Below are 18,623 nucleotides of genomic sequence, written 5' to 3'. Positions count from 1 at the left end.
ATAGTCCCAGTGAATTACAAAGTGTTCCATTTACGTGAAAAGGTAAAACAGTACAGTAAAAATTTAAGAATGTAGCACATCTTTGCATCATTAAACAAATATTCTAAAGCATAAACAAATGCAATACATCTTTAAATAGTGATTTATAACACAGGCAAGAGGATTTTGCAAGCTCAGAGGTCAGCATAGACTACAGAACAAGACCTTGTCAACTGTCATCCCAATCAACAGCAAAAACAAAAAGCAAACTGAAGACAAAACAATCTCCATTGCACTGCCCTAAATCGTTTGCTCGTTTTCAGGAGAATTGATACGTAAGGTGAACTGGGGTCTTTAGTTTATGCCTCCCTCCCAATCTTTCCCCTAATCGTTGACTATCACTTCCTCACCTAGACTTTTTGCTTATCATTTAAGACCCATCCTTCTCATATGATATTCTCTTGGGGGCCACTCCTCTCAGGTTCATATAAAATGCATTATTTATCTAAAACCATAAAAATATGGGTTCTGTGCCAGGTCAGACATGCTAATACTTTTCAGTTTCATTTTTCACAGAGAGGGTGTGACTCCCAAAAGCAGACCCCACCCAGTCCAGGGGCCTCTTGTCCACTGTGTCAGTGTAAATCCTTGGTCCCAGAAGCCCTTCATATTCCCTGAGCCCTGCAAAATGGTAGTTTGAGACACTAAGATCTCCTTTGCTTTCCTTGGGACAGGGAGGGCTTGAGTATACTGGTGTCCTTCCCCAAACTCTTTTTTTTCCCATTTTTCTTTATTAAGAAATTTTCTACTCACTCCACATACTACCCACAGATCCCCCCTCCTCCCTCCTCCCACCTCCCAGCCTTCTCTCCCAAGTCACCCTGCATTCCCACATCCCCCAAATCAAGGTCTCCCGTGGGGAGTCAGCAGAGCCCAACACACTGCACCTAGGCAAGTCCAAGCCCCTCCCCACTGCACCAAGGCTGTGCAAGGCGTCACACCACAGGCACCAGATTCCAGAAGCCTGCCCATGCACCAGGGACAGATCCCGATTCCCCGCCTGGGTGCCCCCCAAACAGTTCGAGCCAAACAACCATCTTCCATATCCAGAAGGCCTAGTCCAGTCCCATGGGAGCTCCACAGCCACCAGTCCACAGTTCACAGGTTTCCATTAGTGTGGCCCGTCATCTCTGCACGTCCTCCCATCATGATCTCAATGTCCCTCACCTGCAGAATCCCTCCTCTGTCTCATCAATTGGATTCCCGGAGCTCAGCCTGGTGCCTGGCCGTGGATCTCTGCATCTGCCTCCATCTGTCACTGGACAAGGCTCTATGATGACAGTTAGGTTATTCGCTAGACTGGTCACCAGAGTAGACCAGTCCAGGCACCCCCTAGACTACCACCAGCAGACCAAGGTGGGGTCAACCTTGTGGATTCCCGAGAGCCTCCCCAGCACCCTGCCTCTTCCTACTCTCATGATGTCCTCATCTATCATGCTGTCTTCCTCCCTGCCCTTCCACTCTGTCCCTGTTCCAGCTTGACCCTCCCATTTCCCTATGTTCTCATCCCCCACTCCTCACCCTCTGCCACCCCACACCCACACCCAGTCCACTCATGTAGATCTCATCCCAGAGAATTCTCAATAGAAGAATCTCAAATGGCTGAAAGACATTTAAGGAATTGCTCAACATCCTTAGTCATCAGGAAAATGCAAATCAAAACAACTCTGAGATACCATCTTACACCTGTCAGAATGGCTAAGATCAAAAACACTGATGTGGAGCAAGGGGAACACTCCTCCACTGTTGGTGGGAATGCAAACTTGTACAGCCACTCTGGAAATCAGTATGGCGGTTTCTCAGAAAATTGGGAATAAGTATTTCTCAAGACCCAGCTATACCACTCTTGGGCATATACCCAAGGAATGCTCAGTCTTACTTACTACAAGGACACATGCTCAACTATGTTCATAGCAGCATTATATGTAATAGCAAGAACCTGGAAACAACCTCGATGCCCCTCAACTGAAGAATGGATAAAGAAAATGTGGCACATATACACAATGGAGTACTACTCAGCAGTAAAAACAACGATATCATGAAATTTGCAAGCAAATGGATGGAACTAGAAAATATCATCTTGAGTGAAGTAACCCAGACTCAGAAGGACAAACATAGTAAGTACTCACTCATAAGTGGATACTAGACGTGAGGGAAGGGATGGCCAGACTGCAATCCACAACTTCAGAGAGGCTAGCTAACAGGGAAAGACCCTAGGAGGGACACATGGATGACCCTGTGAAGGAGAAGTGGATGAGACCTTCCCCCAACTCTTGTCTTCCAGATTTTCCAGAGAGTGGCTAAGAGAATGGACCACAGATTCCAAGTAAAAAAAGACTGTTTTGATCAAAGTTCCTAGCTCTCGGCTCCTAGCTCAGTGTCTAGCAACTGGTGCCTCTTTTTGAACAAATTACTACAATAACTGATCAAATTACTTAAAATTTAACAATTACTTCAATAACTGTCCTTCTTTAGCAGCTTCAAAGGTGAGAATAATATCTGGGTTTACATACCTATTTTTGAAGGTCTGTGCTTCCAGCTTCTATCATGTCTGAAAATATATCAGATGACAGGTGAGCTGCTGCAGAAGCTTTATAAAACCATTTGCCTCTGGTCACAGGTTTTGCTTAATGCCACTGAGCTGGTAGTGTCTTGACAACACAGTTAAGATTTTGAATCTTCCAAACAAAACCCACTTTCCACTCTAAGGCTGAATAACAAATTCTGTCCTAGTACTTGCCCCTTCTTCCTTCACAATTTTAAATACAGTTTTACTTGGGCAGTAGGTGGGGTGCTCAGGACCACCCTGAGGTTCAGTGATACATGAAGATTCAGAGAACTAAGCAATATGGCTGTCATGGCTCTAGCTTATCACAGTGAAAAGGTACATAAGATGAAATTAGAGAAGAATCAGACCTGCCTCCCATGTGAATGCACACACCACCGAGCTCTCTAGACAACAATATCTGATAACATGGGCAATGTGTTGTCCACCAGATCCACTCAGTTGACCTTTACTGCTTTGGGTAAACAGGAATAGTCATAGTCAAATGAATATATGCAGCTCCCATTTGCCTAGCCTTAGCTACTGGAGCTTATTGAATACAGCATTGCCAGGGCTGTAGGCATATGCACACATTCACTGCTCAGCTATTTCAAAGACTCAGAAGTTTTCTGTCTAGAGCAGGAGCCATAACCTATACATTGCTATATTACCACATCTTTCCCGTCCCTGCCTTCTTGTGTACCAACTTGAAAATTCTTATTAAACATCTATGCTAATAGTTACTGTCTTTAAGGGCCTACCCTAAGTTGATCTATTTTCGTGAAGACTCCTCATGGCTTCCCACATCTTCATACACAGAAGCATTTACATCTCTGGCATGCATTTTGTGTATTGTCTGCAATCCCCTCCTGACAAGGCCTGCCACCTCCCTGACAGTGAGGACATAAACTCAGGAAATGAAGTTTTACTGGCCCATTCCCAGTCACCTCTCCACACTCACAAATCAGACTGGCCCATTCCCAGTCACCTCTCCACACTCACAAATCGGATTGGCCCATTCCCAGTCACCTCTCCACACTCACAAATCGGACTGGCCCATTCCCAGTCACCTCTCCACACTCACAAATCGGACTTACCATTCGAACCACTCAGCTTCAGGTGTTTTTCTCTGTGCTTTCTCTTCTTGGCTTTTCATCTCGGTAATCAAAGCAACACGTTACTTTGCCCAAGAATTTATTTTCATTTCCCAAAGCCCTCTGTCATTTTATCAGCCTTTCTCCCCCAAAATCCTCTTAATTTTGAGTTTTCCTGAGTCATGTTAAGTTGCTTAAGAGTTCACCATTGTTAGGATGAAGCTGCTACTGTTAGTACTGACTGATTTGTATGTTTCAGACTGTTTTAAGTGCTTATGGGTCTTCACAACCCAAAGAAGGCAGGTGGTCATCTTACTCTCACTGGAACAAGACATAAGAATTGACAGGCTGGCATTACAAGCCAAACCACACCCCAGAATGTACCTTTTGTGGTAGGCCACACTGGCCTGAACCCCTAAATCAAAACGCCTTGAGAAAAATCATCCCACTTATTTGTCTCAACTTAAGTGTCTCTGCCCCTTTTCTCCATCAGCCAGAAATGAATGAGAGAGCTAAGTGCTTTTAAAATACAATGCTTTAAACATCTGCCATTTTATTAGTAAATTTATTCTTTGACAATTTCATACACGCATACAAAGTGTTCTGATTACAATAATGCCTACCTTCTCTCATCCCCTCCTCAAGCAGTCAATCTTCCTCTTTCCCTACAGGCCCCTTTCCTATGCTTACCTCTTTTGGTTTTGTGACCACGTTTAACCCATAGGCTGGCCTCAAATTTGTAATCCTCATGCTTCCGCCACTCACGTGTTAGACTTAAAGGCATTCGGGGCCACCATACATGACTTAAAAGATTTTAGCTCTTATTGTGACTTCATGTCATTTAAAGTTGTTATCAATTACAGTGCAACATTCTCTACCAACTTCATTTTTCCTGTCTGCAGAGTGCAATTTATTGTAATATCTGATTTTCTATATGTGAAGCAAATTAAGCAAAACATGTATTACCCTGTACATGTTCTCCCATGTATTATCCTGTACATATTCTCCCCTTGAAGTACTGACACACACACAGTATACCGCATGACACATTGCTATTTCCAGGCACCTCCTACCCACTCAGTACTACTTCTGTATTGTTGTTCAACATATTTCAAACACAGTAACAATTGTTCACTTCTCATTGTAAGTATTTGCAAATCCAGTATACATGAAAACAAAAGCCAGACATTTACGCAATGGAGTATTACTCAGCTCTTTTAAAAAATGACATAAAATTTGCAGACAAATGGATGGAACTAGAGAAAAAATCATACTGAGTGAGGTAACCCAGACCCAGAAATCTAAATATGGTATGTATTAGCTTATATCTAGATATAATCCATCAAATAAATGATGACCAAGCTACAATCCATAGACCAAGAGATGTTACGTGTAGAGGAAGGGACTAGAGGGTACACATGGATCTCCTTGGGAGTGGGAGATAGAATAAACTTTATGGGTAGACTGGTGGTGGGAATGGGGGAGGGATGAGAATGAGAGGATGAGGTGGGAAGGGGTTGGGAGGTGGGATGAGGTGGGGAATGAGGGGAGAGACTGCTAGGATTGAAAGGCATTTGAGGGGTGGAATGGACAGCAAGTGTAGCAGACACTTAATATATGAAGGCAATCCTAATGAATCTCCAGTTAATGAGGGAGAAGGAACTCCAACTGGTCATCTTTTGTCACCAAATAAAGCTTCCAGTACTGGAACTGGGTCTTATCCAATTGAGTTGTTAGCAGAAAGGTGATGGGGGAATGTCTTTCTTTATGCTGCAAATGTGTGTTGCTCTGATTAGTTGATAAATAAAGCTGTTTTGGCCTATGGCAAGGCAGCTTAGAGGCAGGTAGAAATTTCAAAAAGAGAGACAGGAAGAAGGCTGAGAGATGCCAGCTGCCCAAGGAGCAACATGTAATGGGACGCAGGTAAAGCCATGGAACATGTGGCGATATATAGATGAATAGTTATGGGCTAATTTAAGATATAAAAGCTAGCCAGCAAAAGGCTTGAGTCATGGCCATGCAGTTATAATTAATATAAGCCTCTGTGTGTTTACTTGGGGGACGGGAGTGGGAGAGATTTGTCCTGATCAGCGGCAAGATGGGACACAGAAAAGCTCTGACTACAGAAAGGGTCCCCATGGAAATCCCCAAACAACCCAGGCTGTTGCCAAGACAATAAATTTCTCTCCACAAACTAACAGCAAGGCCCCATAGCTAAGACAACATCCACATAATTCATTGAACATGGAGAGGTTGAGTTGGTGCCTACAAAGAACCTTCACTTCCGCATTCAAGTGTCTGACAGGGAAAAGTACTCTGCAGGCTACCAAAAGAAAACAGCAACAGAATCATAAAACCTTTGATCTATAATCTGTCCTGCCTGCAAAATAAGCTAGAGCAATGGTGGCACAAATCTTGTGGGAGTAACCAACAGGTGTCTGATTTGATTTTAAGGTTCACTCCATGAGACGGAACCCATACCCAACACTGCTTAGGTAACCAAAAACTGGAGACTAGATACTAGATAGCCCAGAGCCAGAGACCTAGAGTAAAACCAAATACTACTGGTCTTAAAAAAAATGTAAATGATTCCTAATATTATTCTTCTATACTCATACTCATATATCAGTGCCTTATTCATTCATCATCAGGGAGGCTTTCTCCTGCAGTGGATGGGAACAAATACAGAGACCCAGCTAGATATTACACAGGGAGGGGGTGTGTGTGGAGAGGTAGAGGGAGAGAGAGAGAGAGAGAGAGAGAGAGAGAGAGACAGAGACAGAGACAGAGACAGAGACAGAGAGAGAGACAGAGAGAGAGAGAGATCTGGGAACACAAAGCTTTAAACAGGATGTCTCCATCAAATCCCTCCCCTCAGAGCTCAGGGGAGGCAGAAGGAGCAGGGACAACAGAAGGGACAGAGGAGACCAGGAGAACAAGGCCCTCTAAACAACTGAGCAGAGCTCATGCTAACTTACAGAGACAGAAACAGCGATCACAGGGCTTATATGTGTCTGCACCAAGTCCTCTGTCTGTGTACTATAGTCTTCACTTTAATACTTTTGTGGAACTCCTAAACGTGCAAATGAGTGGGTCTTTGATTATTGTACCTTCTCTTGGGGCCCATTTATTTTTCTGTTGGCTTCCCTTGTCCAACTTGAATATGACTGTTTTTATTTTGTTTTGTCATATTTTGTTGTTACTTCCTAGAAGTCTGTTCTTTTTGAATGGGAGACAGAAAGGAGTGGATCCGAATGGGATAGGAGGTTGGGAGGAACTGGAAGTAGGAGGAGGGAAAACTATATTCAGATTATATTGTATGAGAAAAGAATACGTTTAATAAAAAGGTTGGGGGAGGAGCCACTTGAAAGACAGCTTCTTTTGTACACGAGTCACCCTGTCATTAGTATCATTTCTGAAAAAAAATTTTAGAAAACACCCAGAATGCTTATAATTTACTACTACCCTAATGAGAACAGAGAAGTTATACCATATATTTTAAAGGATACTGAAATAGGACAATAGAGTGGAATTTTGAGAGTATATCAGTTCTTTATCTGTGCTACAAAAAGATAAAGGAAGATTAACAAAAGAGTAATTTAATTATATGAAAAATACACAAAATACAAAAAGGACCTAACTAACATAAATGCTAGATTTTTTTTTAAAGGTTTAATGTGAAATTTTTTTCATCTTTGTAAGATGTCTTGAAGACAACTCATCTCTGTGAGTTCTCAACTTCTCCATCTCCCAAATGCTGCTGGTAGGTAGCAGATGGTTAGTTAGCCAATGCAGGAAACGCAGCTGCTGAGTTCTAGTTTGCCCCCCCCCCCATCCTAATCTATAGAATCACAGTAGAAATTTTACTGGAAAGTAAAAATGAAAAAAAAATCAAGCTGAATTATATCTATTTAAAAAAAGATGATTGTAGCTTTAAATGAATCTGGCTTCATACATTATATCCTACGACATAAAAGAACTTAGTGAATTTATTTACATAAATCTTTGTGCTAAGATGATTTGGTTGAGGTACCACATAGAAGGGAGCTTCACCAAGGATCAACATGCATATTTTGTTCCCTGGCTTAGAGATGGTATTTATTAGCAGCTCGACAAGTGTCCCTGACACTTAGAAAAGGAAGTAATGGTCATTGGAGGCAGTATGAAGTCACGACGCACAACTAAGCCCAGGTCACGGGGAGGAATGGTAATCACAGCACCACTTACCAAGTGTTAAAAACAGCTCTGTGGAGCAGAACCAGCGATTTCACAACTGAATGAATGCTCAGCTGGTCAGAACGGAACCCCACTACTCATACATCTGTGTACAACTGGATGGAGCTAGTTTCTTGTGAACACTTCCTTCTAGTCTCCAATGGAAACAATGCAATTTTATCTCATTTGCCCAAGATTCAATTAAGCCAGAGTACACTGTGTTCTAAAGGGGTGAAGAGGGGAGAGCCTCCAGTAAATAAAATGGAATCTTAAAGACTCAGTGGGGTAGTCAAGTGCCTGGTTCATCTTAACAATTACTCCCATTTGTTCCATTATAGATGCAGTAAACCAAGATCAATGAGTAGAGATCAAAAATTTTAGTCCACAGGGAACTTTAATGGGACCAGTTCAGAGGACTATCCATCAATCCGAGTAATGATAATCCATCTCGATACTCTATTTTCAGGTCATGGGAATAACTAGAAATTCCTGGATGAATAAAGAGCTTCAGCGTCTCCACATATAAAAGGATCACTACAGGAAGCATCCCAGCATTACACCTGGAAAATGATATGCACTCAAAATGCCCAGAATATATCACACTATGGGTGAAAGGCTGCGTTAGAAATGCCTACTAGGCAAATGAGTTCACATAGCATTATGAAGACGCTGTTTGCATTCTTATCCACTGAAGTCAATTCTTCCAGTGTTAGGAGAAATGTTGACATGGTTATCCTATATATCAGTGGAATCACGTTTTTTATTCCTCTGTATTCTCATATTAGCTTTAAATTTTGAGAATGCTCTTCTAGGGGTGTATTTTTTTAAAGAAATATTAATAAAAATTTATCTTTAGTGTCTATGGCTTTGTAGTATTTTGTAAATACTTTAGTATTTTTAAATCCAAACTGCCAGCATGAAGCCATTTAACAAAGTGATTTAACCTAAAAGTAATGTTATGTTGAACTGTTTTTTAAGAATTACCTGTTCAACTGCAAAGAAAATAAACCCTCCCGCCCCCGCCAATTTATAAAGGCCTGTTTTGCCCCCTTCACGCAATTTTAGTGAAAATAGCTCGCCAAGAAACATTTTTAAACTCACTGTCAATAAGCTGGTTTTCAGTTTTGCATTGTCTGAGTCACAAAGCACAGATACAATTTAAAAAATTGACTTGTGGCTCTTTGGAAATATTGACTCCAGAATAAGTCTCATTAACGAGCATTAAAAACCTTAATACCACATAGAAACTAGACATTCTCTTATAGCTCTCGTGCAAAAGAAATTGTTTGAAGTGGCTGTGAGCAGAGTCACACACATCCAGCAATAATCAGCCTTTTGGTCTCTGGTCATTCACTTCTTCCATAAAATAAAGCATTCCAGATGGTTTATCCAGACTCATCAAGAAAACATAGTATGACAAGTAGTTTTGGGAAAAGGTGTGTGGACTTCATTTGTAGTATTTGAATAAAACTTTTTGAAAAAGTGTTACACATCTAGCTTAATTTTTGGAACTGGTTTTGAAACAGAGTACTGTATATTAAAAAATCCTATCTGGCTCATAGTAGTCCCTAACCTTACTTGCTTTATCCATTTTGTATCACATTAATTTTATTACTGTCTATACAAGTTTACATTACAGGCTAGGCATGATAGTACTTCCTAAACTTTCCTCACAAGGCTTTTTGTCTAACCCAATTACATTGATTCTGAATACTAAGTGTTAATGAACTCTGAAAAGGGCCCACTTCAGAACTTACCCAAACTGTCCATTATCTTTTCCTTTTGAACATATTTTAAGCTGTTATAAAATTATGGTATTCAGGCCAAATAGAGCCTGCTTGTTTTATAAATGAGGTTCTGCTGGGAAGAACCAAGACTATACATTTATTATCTACTGCTGCTTATGCTGTAACCAGAGAGGCAAGCAATTGCTGTCAAGAACACAGGACCTTTAAGCATCAAAGTTTTACTATTCAGATCTTTACAGAAATTTTTGCACTTAGTTAAAAAATGGAAAACATTAAAAAGACTGATTTTATTTGAATTACAAGAATGTACACATTTTTCTATTCTATCCAGATACCCATTTGGCCCACACATGAAATTGAGTTTTGTGAATGCTTAAAGTATGTAAACATGACCTACAACACTGCTTCTATGAATTCTTTGAAAAGTCAAGAAAGCAGCTTCATGGAACAGACAGATTGTGGCAGCAGAGCACTGCTCTGGATTTAAGTAAATACCCACAACACTGAACACAAGCTCCTTTAATGGCAGACATACCCCATTTTTTTTAAAAGATTCAGCAGTACAACAGTATTTGAGGTACACAGAATCTGTTTTCAGATACTAAATTCTGCGAGATTACTGGGCATCTAAAGATTTATCTACATCCTCCTGGTCATTCTTACTTCCCTACTAATTTTTGTTGCAATTTAAGTTTGCAATTTGTTTCATTACTCAACCAAAATGTTTATTCACATCTCTTAGACCTAAGGAACAATTCTTCAACCACTATAGGGAAGTGGGATAAACATCTCAGGTACGACTCAGGTACCTGTAGAAGACAATGTACTGTCTAGTTACTTTCTTTAAAAAAAAAAAACACAGAAAGAAACACGTCTCATTTATTACTATTATTTGCACGTATGTTACAATAATTCTCTTTACAGCCAATTTTCCATAAATAGTAAATTACCAAAAGTAATAGTATTTCCTAAGTTTTCAAAATGATCCTTAGATTTTTATATCATTTAGTAGAAAAATAAATGAGGCAACCACATTTATTAATTTAGGCAACGTTTCCCAATAAAAATGTAGAAATATTTAAATTTACATAACACCATATACGAACACAAAGTCAAAATCCACAATTACACACTCATAAAAAAATCTAAACACCATCTTCGGAACAAGTAGTTTCTGTACAGGATTTACAGCCATCTAAGCACATGCTGAGTCTTCAGTGTGCTACAGAGTTCAGAGGCTCTGCTCGGATGTTCCCCAAGTCAAGTGCAGAGTCCGTCTCTTCATCAATTTCTCCAATGACTGCCCTATTGTTAGTGTGGGAACAGATAAGAGTTAAGTACATGCTGAAATAAACTTCCATACAATTCTAAAATCCCATGAACTACAGCATCTCCCAAACATGGCACTGAGAAGGTGCAGTAAAAGCGTAAGGTGGGGAGCAAATGCCATTTATGACTCACTGAATTACTCACGTAGTCAGAGCACTCGAGAAACAATGTGAAGGCAGTATTAAGGAACAAATATTAAAGAGATACTGCCATGTGTTTGAACATCGGATCTTTGAAAACTAATGGTTGATCTGCTGCATTTACTTACAGTCAAACAAAAGCCCCCAAGGGGGCAATTGCAAGCTACTAACAAAGACGCTAATCCATTTACTTACAAACATTCTTAAAACTCCAGGTCTTTTTCATGAGCTCTTAAAAGCAGGTTATAGCCCCAGTAGGTTTAGGGTAAATGTCCAATTTTGGTTTCTTTGTACGTAGACATAGGAGGCACTCTAAAAATCAATGAGTCCACTCACTCACAGTACCATGTTTCATCTGTTCTGCTGTGGTCAGAGGACAAGGGGCCCTCTGCTCTGGCTCATCCTTTACTACTCACGTTATAATTTCACCTAAAATTCATCTCCAGAAAACACTTTATAAATTATAAACCCAATTTTGATTAAGGAGCAATCTACCTATTTACCACATAGGTTTCGGGTAATGTTAAGTGAATAAAGCACATATTCTTTTTAAGATAAACTTACAGTATTCACTAATGAATTAAACTTACAGTCCATTAAATGAATTAAGTATCCCTTCTCCTATCATCTTACATAGCCCTTCAAATCACCTAAAGTTACTAATATCTTTTGCTGTCCTGTAATCATATTTTGACTCTTCACAGTATTCTAGAAACATTTAAATTAAATTTAAATTTTAGCCACATAAGGCAGATTAGTCCTATAATCCTAATACTTGGGAAGGAGAATGAAAAAAGTCTGGGCTATACAGCAAGCTCCAGGTCAGCCAAGGTTACCTATCAAAAAAGAAAAAAACACCAAAACAAACAAGCAAAAACATCAACAAAAAAAATCCCCCAAACTCCAAAATTCAAATTTAGTTCCTTGGTCACCAGGCACTTCTCAAATACATCTCCACAAAGCAAGTAGGTGTACTGCTCAGAACAGTTACAGTCTTTGTCAAATGGCCACCTCTAAGATATTCTCCACCTAGACTGTCAGTGTCCTCAATTCAAGACAACGGGTTTTTCATGGGACATGTTAAGTACATCCAGTTCACTAAAATGGTGACAGCTAAATGAGCCCAAATTATTTAAAATAGCCCAAACAGGAGATTTTTAAAGAGATTTTCCAAGATGTTAAAAAGCCTCTTCAAGAAAGAATTTGGTGCAAAGCAGGGCACTTGCTGGGCCTATCCAAGTCACTTTCCTATTAGAAACACATACAAAACAGTGGTTTAGGATACACAGAGGCTGTGGTAATAGGTGGATCAAAGTTCAAAGTCAGTCTAAGCAACTTAGAAAAGCCTGGTCTCAAAATGTAAAAAGTAAAGAGAGCTGGAGAGCACACATCAGTGGGAGACCGCATGTTCTGCATGTATAAGACTCTACGTTCAAAGGCCAATTTTCAAATAGGTAAACACACATGAAGTCTCAGGAGGTAAATGTCTAGTTTGTGAAGAGAAGACTTTAGTTGGTTTCTGAGGTCTCAACATAAAAAGTATAAATTACATGTAAGATAAACTGTATCTGCACAACAGATAAATGCGCAATTCTATTACATATGGATAACATCATATAAGTTGATAAGTAAATGAACATGAAGTCTCAGGAAATAAATATCTGGTTTGTGAAGAGACCACTTTAGCTGGTTCCTGAGGTATCTAACCATAAAAAGCATAAATTAAATACAAGATAAACTATATCTGCAAAACAGATAAATACACAATTCTATTAATGTATGAATAACATTATATAAATTGGGGAAAATCTCTCTTCCATAACGCAAGCACACCAGTAGTGAAAATGTAACTTTACTCAAAATGACTTATTTTACTTACACATTGTCACCTCTCACGATGTATAATCCTAATACGACTTGTTCTACTCCTTGTGAAGAGCTGAACACCCTCTCATGGCTTTCATCCAAAATCAAATTAATGGTCTGGTCAAAACCTTTTAGTGTTCCCTGGAAAGAAAACATGCAAGAAAAAACAAAATGCTTTATGACGGGAAACACTTGTACCAGGAACCTATGGTGCAGCTGCAAAGGACACCCAGGCACTAGCACTTCCAAGTAAGTAAACTCACACAGTCTAGGAACTAGCACTAAGAACACAAACTAAAAAAAGACACATTGAAGATAAAATGATTTTTTTTAACATTAATAATAAGGAGACGCACAAACCAGCCATACAACGGATCACTGTATGTTACTTCTTAGTGAAAGGCGCTGGCTAAAGAAATACACTGCACAAATCACCTCCACTTTTCTTCTCCTTGGAGATAGTATAGTGTTTTGTCCACTTCAAATTCGGGACCCGATGCTCCAGAAAATGATGATTCAAGATTTCATGGATAGTAAACAGTAGATTCAGTATAGAAAAACAAGAGGAGCTCTAGAGCCAGATCACAAAGTAACCACGCTATTTATTCTGCTGTAAACAATGCTTTCCAAAAAATTAATCTATAAATACACACAAAATCACATGGAAGTTACAGCTAACATTCAGTATATCCTTGTTGCCAATATTGTGTCTTGTGTGTATGTACTATTGAATTCTTAGTATTACAGTAGACATATATAGAGCCGAAATAATCAGAAACTTAAGTTGAAGGAAACAATCAGGAAAAATTATGTGGCTACAGAAAAACGTATATCAGGAATGCTGTTTAAGTTTGTGAAGAAATAGTTTATTTTGGATTTGGGTGGTTAATCTCTTGGGTCCACCATTAAACTCCCATGTTCTTAAAGCCATAATTATATAAAATCAGAATGGAATAAATAAAAACTTATAATCTGGGAATTGGGAAGAAAAACAAATTAGACTATTTACTATAGCAATTAGCAAATGGTGGTTACCATAAAGCCCTAAAAGGGTCTTCTCGCCTTCATTTTATATGCAAATATTTTGTCAGGTGACTATGTGATAAAGACAGAACTACTTGGCCGGGCGGTGGTGGCGCACGCCTTTAATCCCAGCACTCGGGAGGCAGAGCCAATTCGATCTCTGTGAGTTCAAGGCCAGCCTGGGCTACCAAGTGAGTCCCAGGAAAGGCGCAAAGCTACACAGAGAAACCCTGTCTCAAAAAACCAAAAAAAAAAAAGACAGAACTACTGAATCTAATGTTTCTGTTTAGCTTTTCTTCTATAAACATTTTCTAACAGAAATAAGAAATTTAAACATGAGGTTTTCAAAAATCAGCTATTTGCAAATTAAGTAACAAACCTCTTACAGTATTGAAACTAACATACTCCTAATTACTTATTACTAATTGCCCACAGTTCACAAATTTAAGACTGTGAACTCACCACTACCACAAACAAACAAAATCCTACATATTTGTGTCCTTTATTAAGAACAAGCAAGGGACATAATCTTGGTTTTGGAATAAAACACAATTTACAACACTACAGTTTTGTCACTTTGCTATACTGAATGTCTGGGAAAGTAACTCGTTTTTTTTTTTTTTTGTTTTTTCCTAAACTTGGTTCCTAATCTACAATGTAAGTGGTAGTTCTTCACAAGGTTGTTTGCACACTAAGTAACACACAAAAATTCTTAGCACATGATATACATTTAGTCTATGGCAGTCTATCCCTTTGACTGGTATTGCTCAGAATCCAAAGGATTAAGAAGAAAATAAAGGGGCTGAAGAGATGGCTCAGTGACTAAGAGCATATACTGTTCTTCCAAAGGACCCTTCCTGGCACCCACACACAGTGTGTCTCACAACTGCCTGTAACTCCAGGTCCAGTGTACCTGACAAAGTCTTCTGGGCTATTTGTGTAGTGTAGCCCCACACACAAGGCAGGCATTCACACAGACATACACACAAACATGAGTAAAAATAAATCTTTAAGAAAAAATAACTGAAATCACAAATGAGAAAACATGGGATTAAATTACAGTCATGCAAGAAATATTTCAGAGACAGCAGATTAAAGCAATGGTCCCAAAGATCATACCCTAGTGAAGTCATAGCTAACTTAGTTTCTGAAACTGCATTCACTGTTTTGAAGAACAATGAAATCACTGAATACTCATTTCTCAGATTGGATCTCCCCACTGTTAAGCAACCTATAGAAAGCATATGCATATGTAAATCGTTAAAGATCTCTAAATAAAAAACAAACAAACAAACAAAAGGGAATGGAATGGAAATAAAACAAGAAGAAAATGAGTCAGCTTATTAAACAGCTCTGCACTTTGTGTCAGAAGTCTTCAAGGTTTATTAGAGAAGTTATATTGGCAGTCAATAGACAGGGGTTTGTCAGCTGAATCACAATAACACTAGAATCCAAGTTATACTGTGGTACTTGAACATTAGTTCAGAAATGTTACTTACAATCAGCCTACAAGAAAGAGAAGAATAAAAATGCTACTCACCACAATCATTCTCCCATCAGAAGTGATAACAGCAACGGTTCCTGAGAACTGAGTCAAGGGAAGTATTTCTTAGAGATTACAAACTGAAAACTTTCAGCCTGGTAAGGAAATGGTTTCAATTACTTAAAAAAGAAAAGAAAAAAAAAAAACGTGGCGGAATTAAGATGGAACACAGCCACGCTCATGAGGGGGAAAACTTAAGTTTGTTAAAAAACTTATTTCAATTCTACCTTGAAAACACTTAATCAAATAGAAGAAGAGTGTAGTCTGTGACGTTTGACCCTGGTTTAAAAAGCAATGGTTTCAATCTATGACCCTGAGCAAGACAGTTCCTTCCTTTCTTAGACCCATTTCTTCACCTCTGAAATAAAAATTGGATGAGTGTTAATCAATGCTGCATCATTTTTAGCATGTTAAGACCCTTCTAGTCCAAGACCTGGTCATAACTGAAGCCATCAAGTACCAATAATCTTTGCTTCACTAAAAGCTCTTCTGTATTTTTTTGTTTCTTCTTTGTGCATATGCTCAGTGCAATGTTTCTGTCCTGACTTTAAAGCAGCAGTTATCTTTTAAAATTGTATAAGGGCTTTGGAAAGCTCCTTGCCTCTCACTAAACCCCATGACGACTACAAGCTTTCTTTTTATTCTATCGCACAGACACTTGAAGTGGAGGTAGGGGCCCGAAATTCAAATTTGAGAACCATCTTTCTATTTATGCTACCCCCGAAGAAACAGCAAGCCTGCGAGTAACTACAAACTGATAGTCCTTAGGAAAACAGTTCATCTTATTCCCAGTGTTGGAACACACAAGCCTTACGGAGTCTGGAACAATCAATCGAAAGGCTACTTGCAGGAAAGTTCTGAGGACACTGGGATCTGTGATGGGGGGGGAAAGAGCCCCGGGTGGGTCCGGATGATCCCACCGCGGATCGGGACCCGAGTTCCCCCCGCGCCGCCCGCGCCCCCGGCCTCCGGTCCCGCCCCGCGCCGCGGCCTGAGCAGCCGCCCGCCCGAGGATACGGTTGATGTAGTTCTCCAAGGCAGACGTCATGCTGCTGGGCCCGGAGGTTCCGGGAATAGGAGGAACCGGGAACAAGGGGACGAGATCACGGCCCGCGAGCAACAGGTACCGGTTCGCGCCCGCGGCTGAAGACAAATATCGCGAGACTTCCCAGGCCTTAGCGGTAGCCAATCCGCAATTGAAAGGAGCCGGACAAACAGGAAGTAGGGCGGTGCTGACTAGGGCGCCTGCGCAGTGTGTTTCCGCTGGGCTTCCGGGCGGCGATCAGTAGGAGGAGCTAGACGAAGGCGGGGAGAGGCGGAAGTGAGGCGCTCTCCCGGAAGGTGGGCTGGATGGAGACGCGGGGAGGGCGCTAGCTAGGGCAAGCACTGGGGTAGTGACTGAGGTAGTGTGGGAAGACACGCTGTGCCGGAAGACACACGAGATAAGATGTTTGCTCGGCGATCCAGGGAGGAGAAGAGCTTTTTTGTTCTCACAGGCAACGTAGACGCAGGGTGGAGGGAGTCCAGCTTTCCCCAAGCGTGAGCCAACAAAGTCCAAAAAGGCAAATGGCGCAGTGCAAAGTGAGCACGTTGTAACCACATAATATACATTTTCGGATAATCAAACTACTAAAAAAAAAAAGAGAGAGAGAGAAAAGCTTGCGTGTCCTGAATTTGGATCTTCAAGTGTCACAAAGCAACCTTTAAAAAACGAATTCCAAATAGGTAAAGGTGTATGAACCTTCTTTAAGAAATAGATAGCCGAGCGGTGGTGGCGCACGCCTTTAATCCCAGCACTCGGGAGGCAGAGCCAGGCGGATCTCTGTGAGTTCGAGGCCAGCCTGGACTACCAAGTGAGTTCCAGGAAAGGCGCAAAGCTACACAGAGAAACCCTGTCTCGAAAAACCAAAAAAAAAAAAAAAAGAAATAGATGGTCTCCTTTCTTTGATAGACGAGGCTTAGCTATCCCTGGGGTGGAAGTCTATAATTTAAAAAATCTGCATTACCACTGTGAAGGAACCGATTGGAGAAAAGTGTAAAATAAGCACCGGGCTGGGTTCTAATTCTGTCTTTGATCATTGATGTCCCTGTTGTAAGTCACTTAAACTCTTCTTGATGAGTTTTCTTAGATCCTGCCATAGCTGTATCAATTTGCAGTTGTCTTGATAAAAGTAGGACACTCACCGCTCGTCTGTCTCTCTCTCTGTCTCAGTCTCTCTCTCTCTCTCTCTCTCTCTTTCTCTCTCTCTCTCTCTCTCTCTCTCTCTCTCTCTCTCTCTCTGTCTCAGTCTCTCTCTCTCTCTCTCTCTCTCTCTCTCTCTCTCTCTCTCTCTCTCTCTCTCTCTCTCTCTCATGTGCGTGTGTGTGTGTGTGTATCTACACAAGTTCTCAAAAGTCTTGTATCAATAAGCTACAACCAGCCTCCTCTGACCCCTCTCCCCTACTACAGTGTTATAATTTTTTTTCTGTGGTGCTTTCAATTCAAGATTGGAGATGAGGAATCTGCACACCTAATAACGGAAAAAAGCAATATTTCTTTAGTTGTTGTTGGGTTTAAATGTCTTTCTTAGCTGAAGAATTAAGGCTTTGGAATGCTTTCACTTTCTGTGCCTTGGTTTTACCATTTGGTTATTGGAGAAAATGACAGTTGTTACGTCATCAAACTTGGAGAACTAAAAGAATTCCTTTAAAGCTTGCTATGCAAACTCTATCTATTTCTATTCAAGAAAGTAGATTGCATCATAAGTAACTTTTTTCATCACCCCAAAGCTTATGCTAACATTTTGTATACTGTCGTATTTTCATTATAAGTGCTTTATGGGAATGTGATATGTTATGTGTAAAAGTATTGGAAAGCTTAAAAAGAAAAAGAGATAAGACTTAAATTAGAACTTGAGGGAAAGTACAAGTACACTTTAGGGAAATGGACTGGATACTATTATTTAGTGACAATATGGACGGAAGTTAAGCTGTCAGGAGTCTCAGTATGAGTTCCTGGTTCATTGCAGGAATAGGAAGTGAAGGGACTCTAGCCAACCGGAACATGATAAACATGGCTCTAGTAAGCCTTGACTTTCTCCC

At 40.2% G+C, this 18,623-nt stretch overlaps 1 protein-coding gene across 1 annotated transcript; it reads right to left on the bottom strand.

Annotated features, from left to right (window-relative positions):
• Window positions 1-10,489: 10,489 nt before the first annotated feature.
• Lsm8 (LSM8 homolog, U6 small nuclear RNA associated) lies at window positions 10,490-16,701 on the bottom strand. The gene is made up of 4 exons (XM_052721102.1): window positions 16,560-16,701; window positions 15,540-15,580; window positions 12,990-13,117; window positions 10,490-10,946 (listed from the first exon to the last, which is right to left on the bottom strand). The coding sequence occupies exons 1-4, from the start codon at window positions 16,588-16,590 to the stop codon at window positions 10,856-10,858; spliced, it is 291 nt and encodes a 96-aa protein (XP_052577062.1). The 5' UTR covers window positions 16,591-16,701; the 3' UTR covers window positions 10,490-10,855.
• Window positions 16,702-18,623: the final 1,922 nt, after the last annotated feature.

Source organism: Peromyscus californicus, unplaced genomic scaffold (genome assembly GCF_007827085.1).
Source record: "Peromyscus californicus insignis strain IS unplaced genomic scaffold, ASM782708v3 Scaffold_6__1_contigs__length_162567912, whole genome shotgun sequence".
Classification (NCBI taxonomy): Eukaryota; Metazoa; Chordata; class Mammalia; order Rodentia; family Cricetidae; genus Peromyscus; species Peromyscus californicus.
Note: the sequence above shows the minus strand (reverse complement) of the source record. Positions and strands in the feature narration are given on the sequence as shown.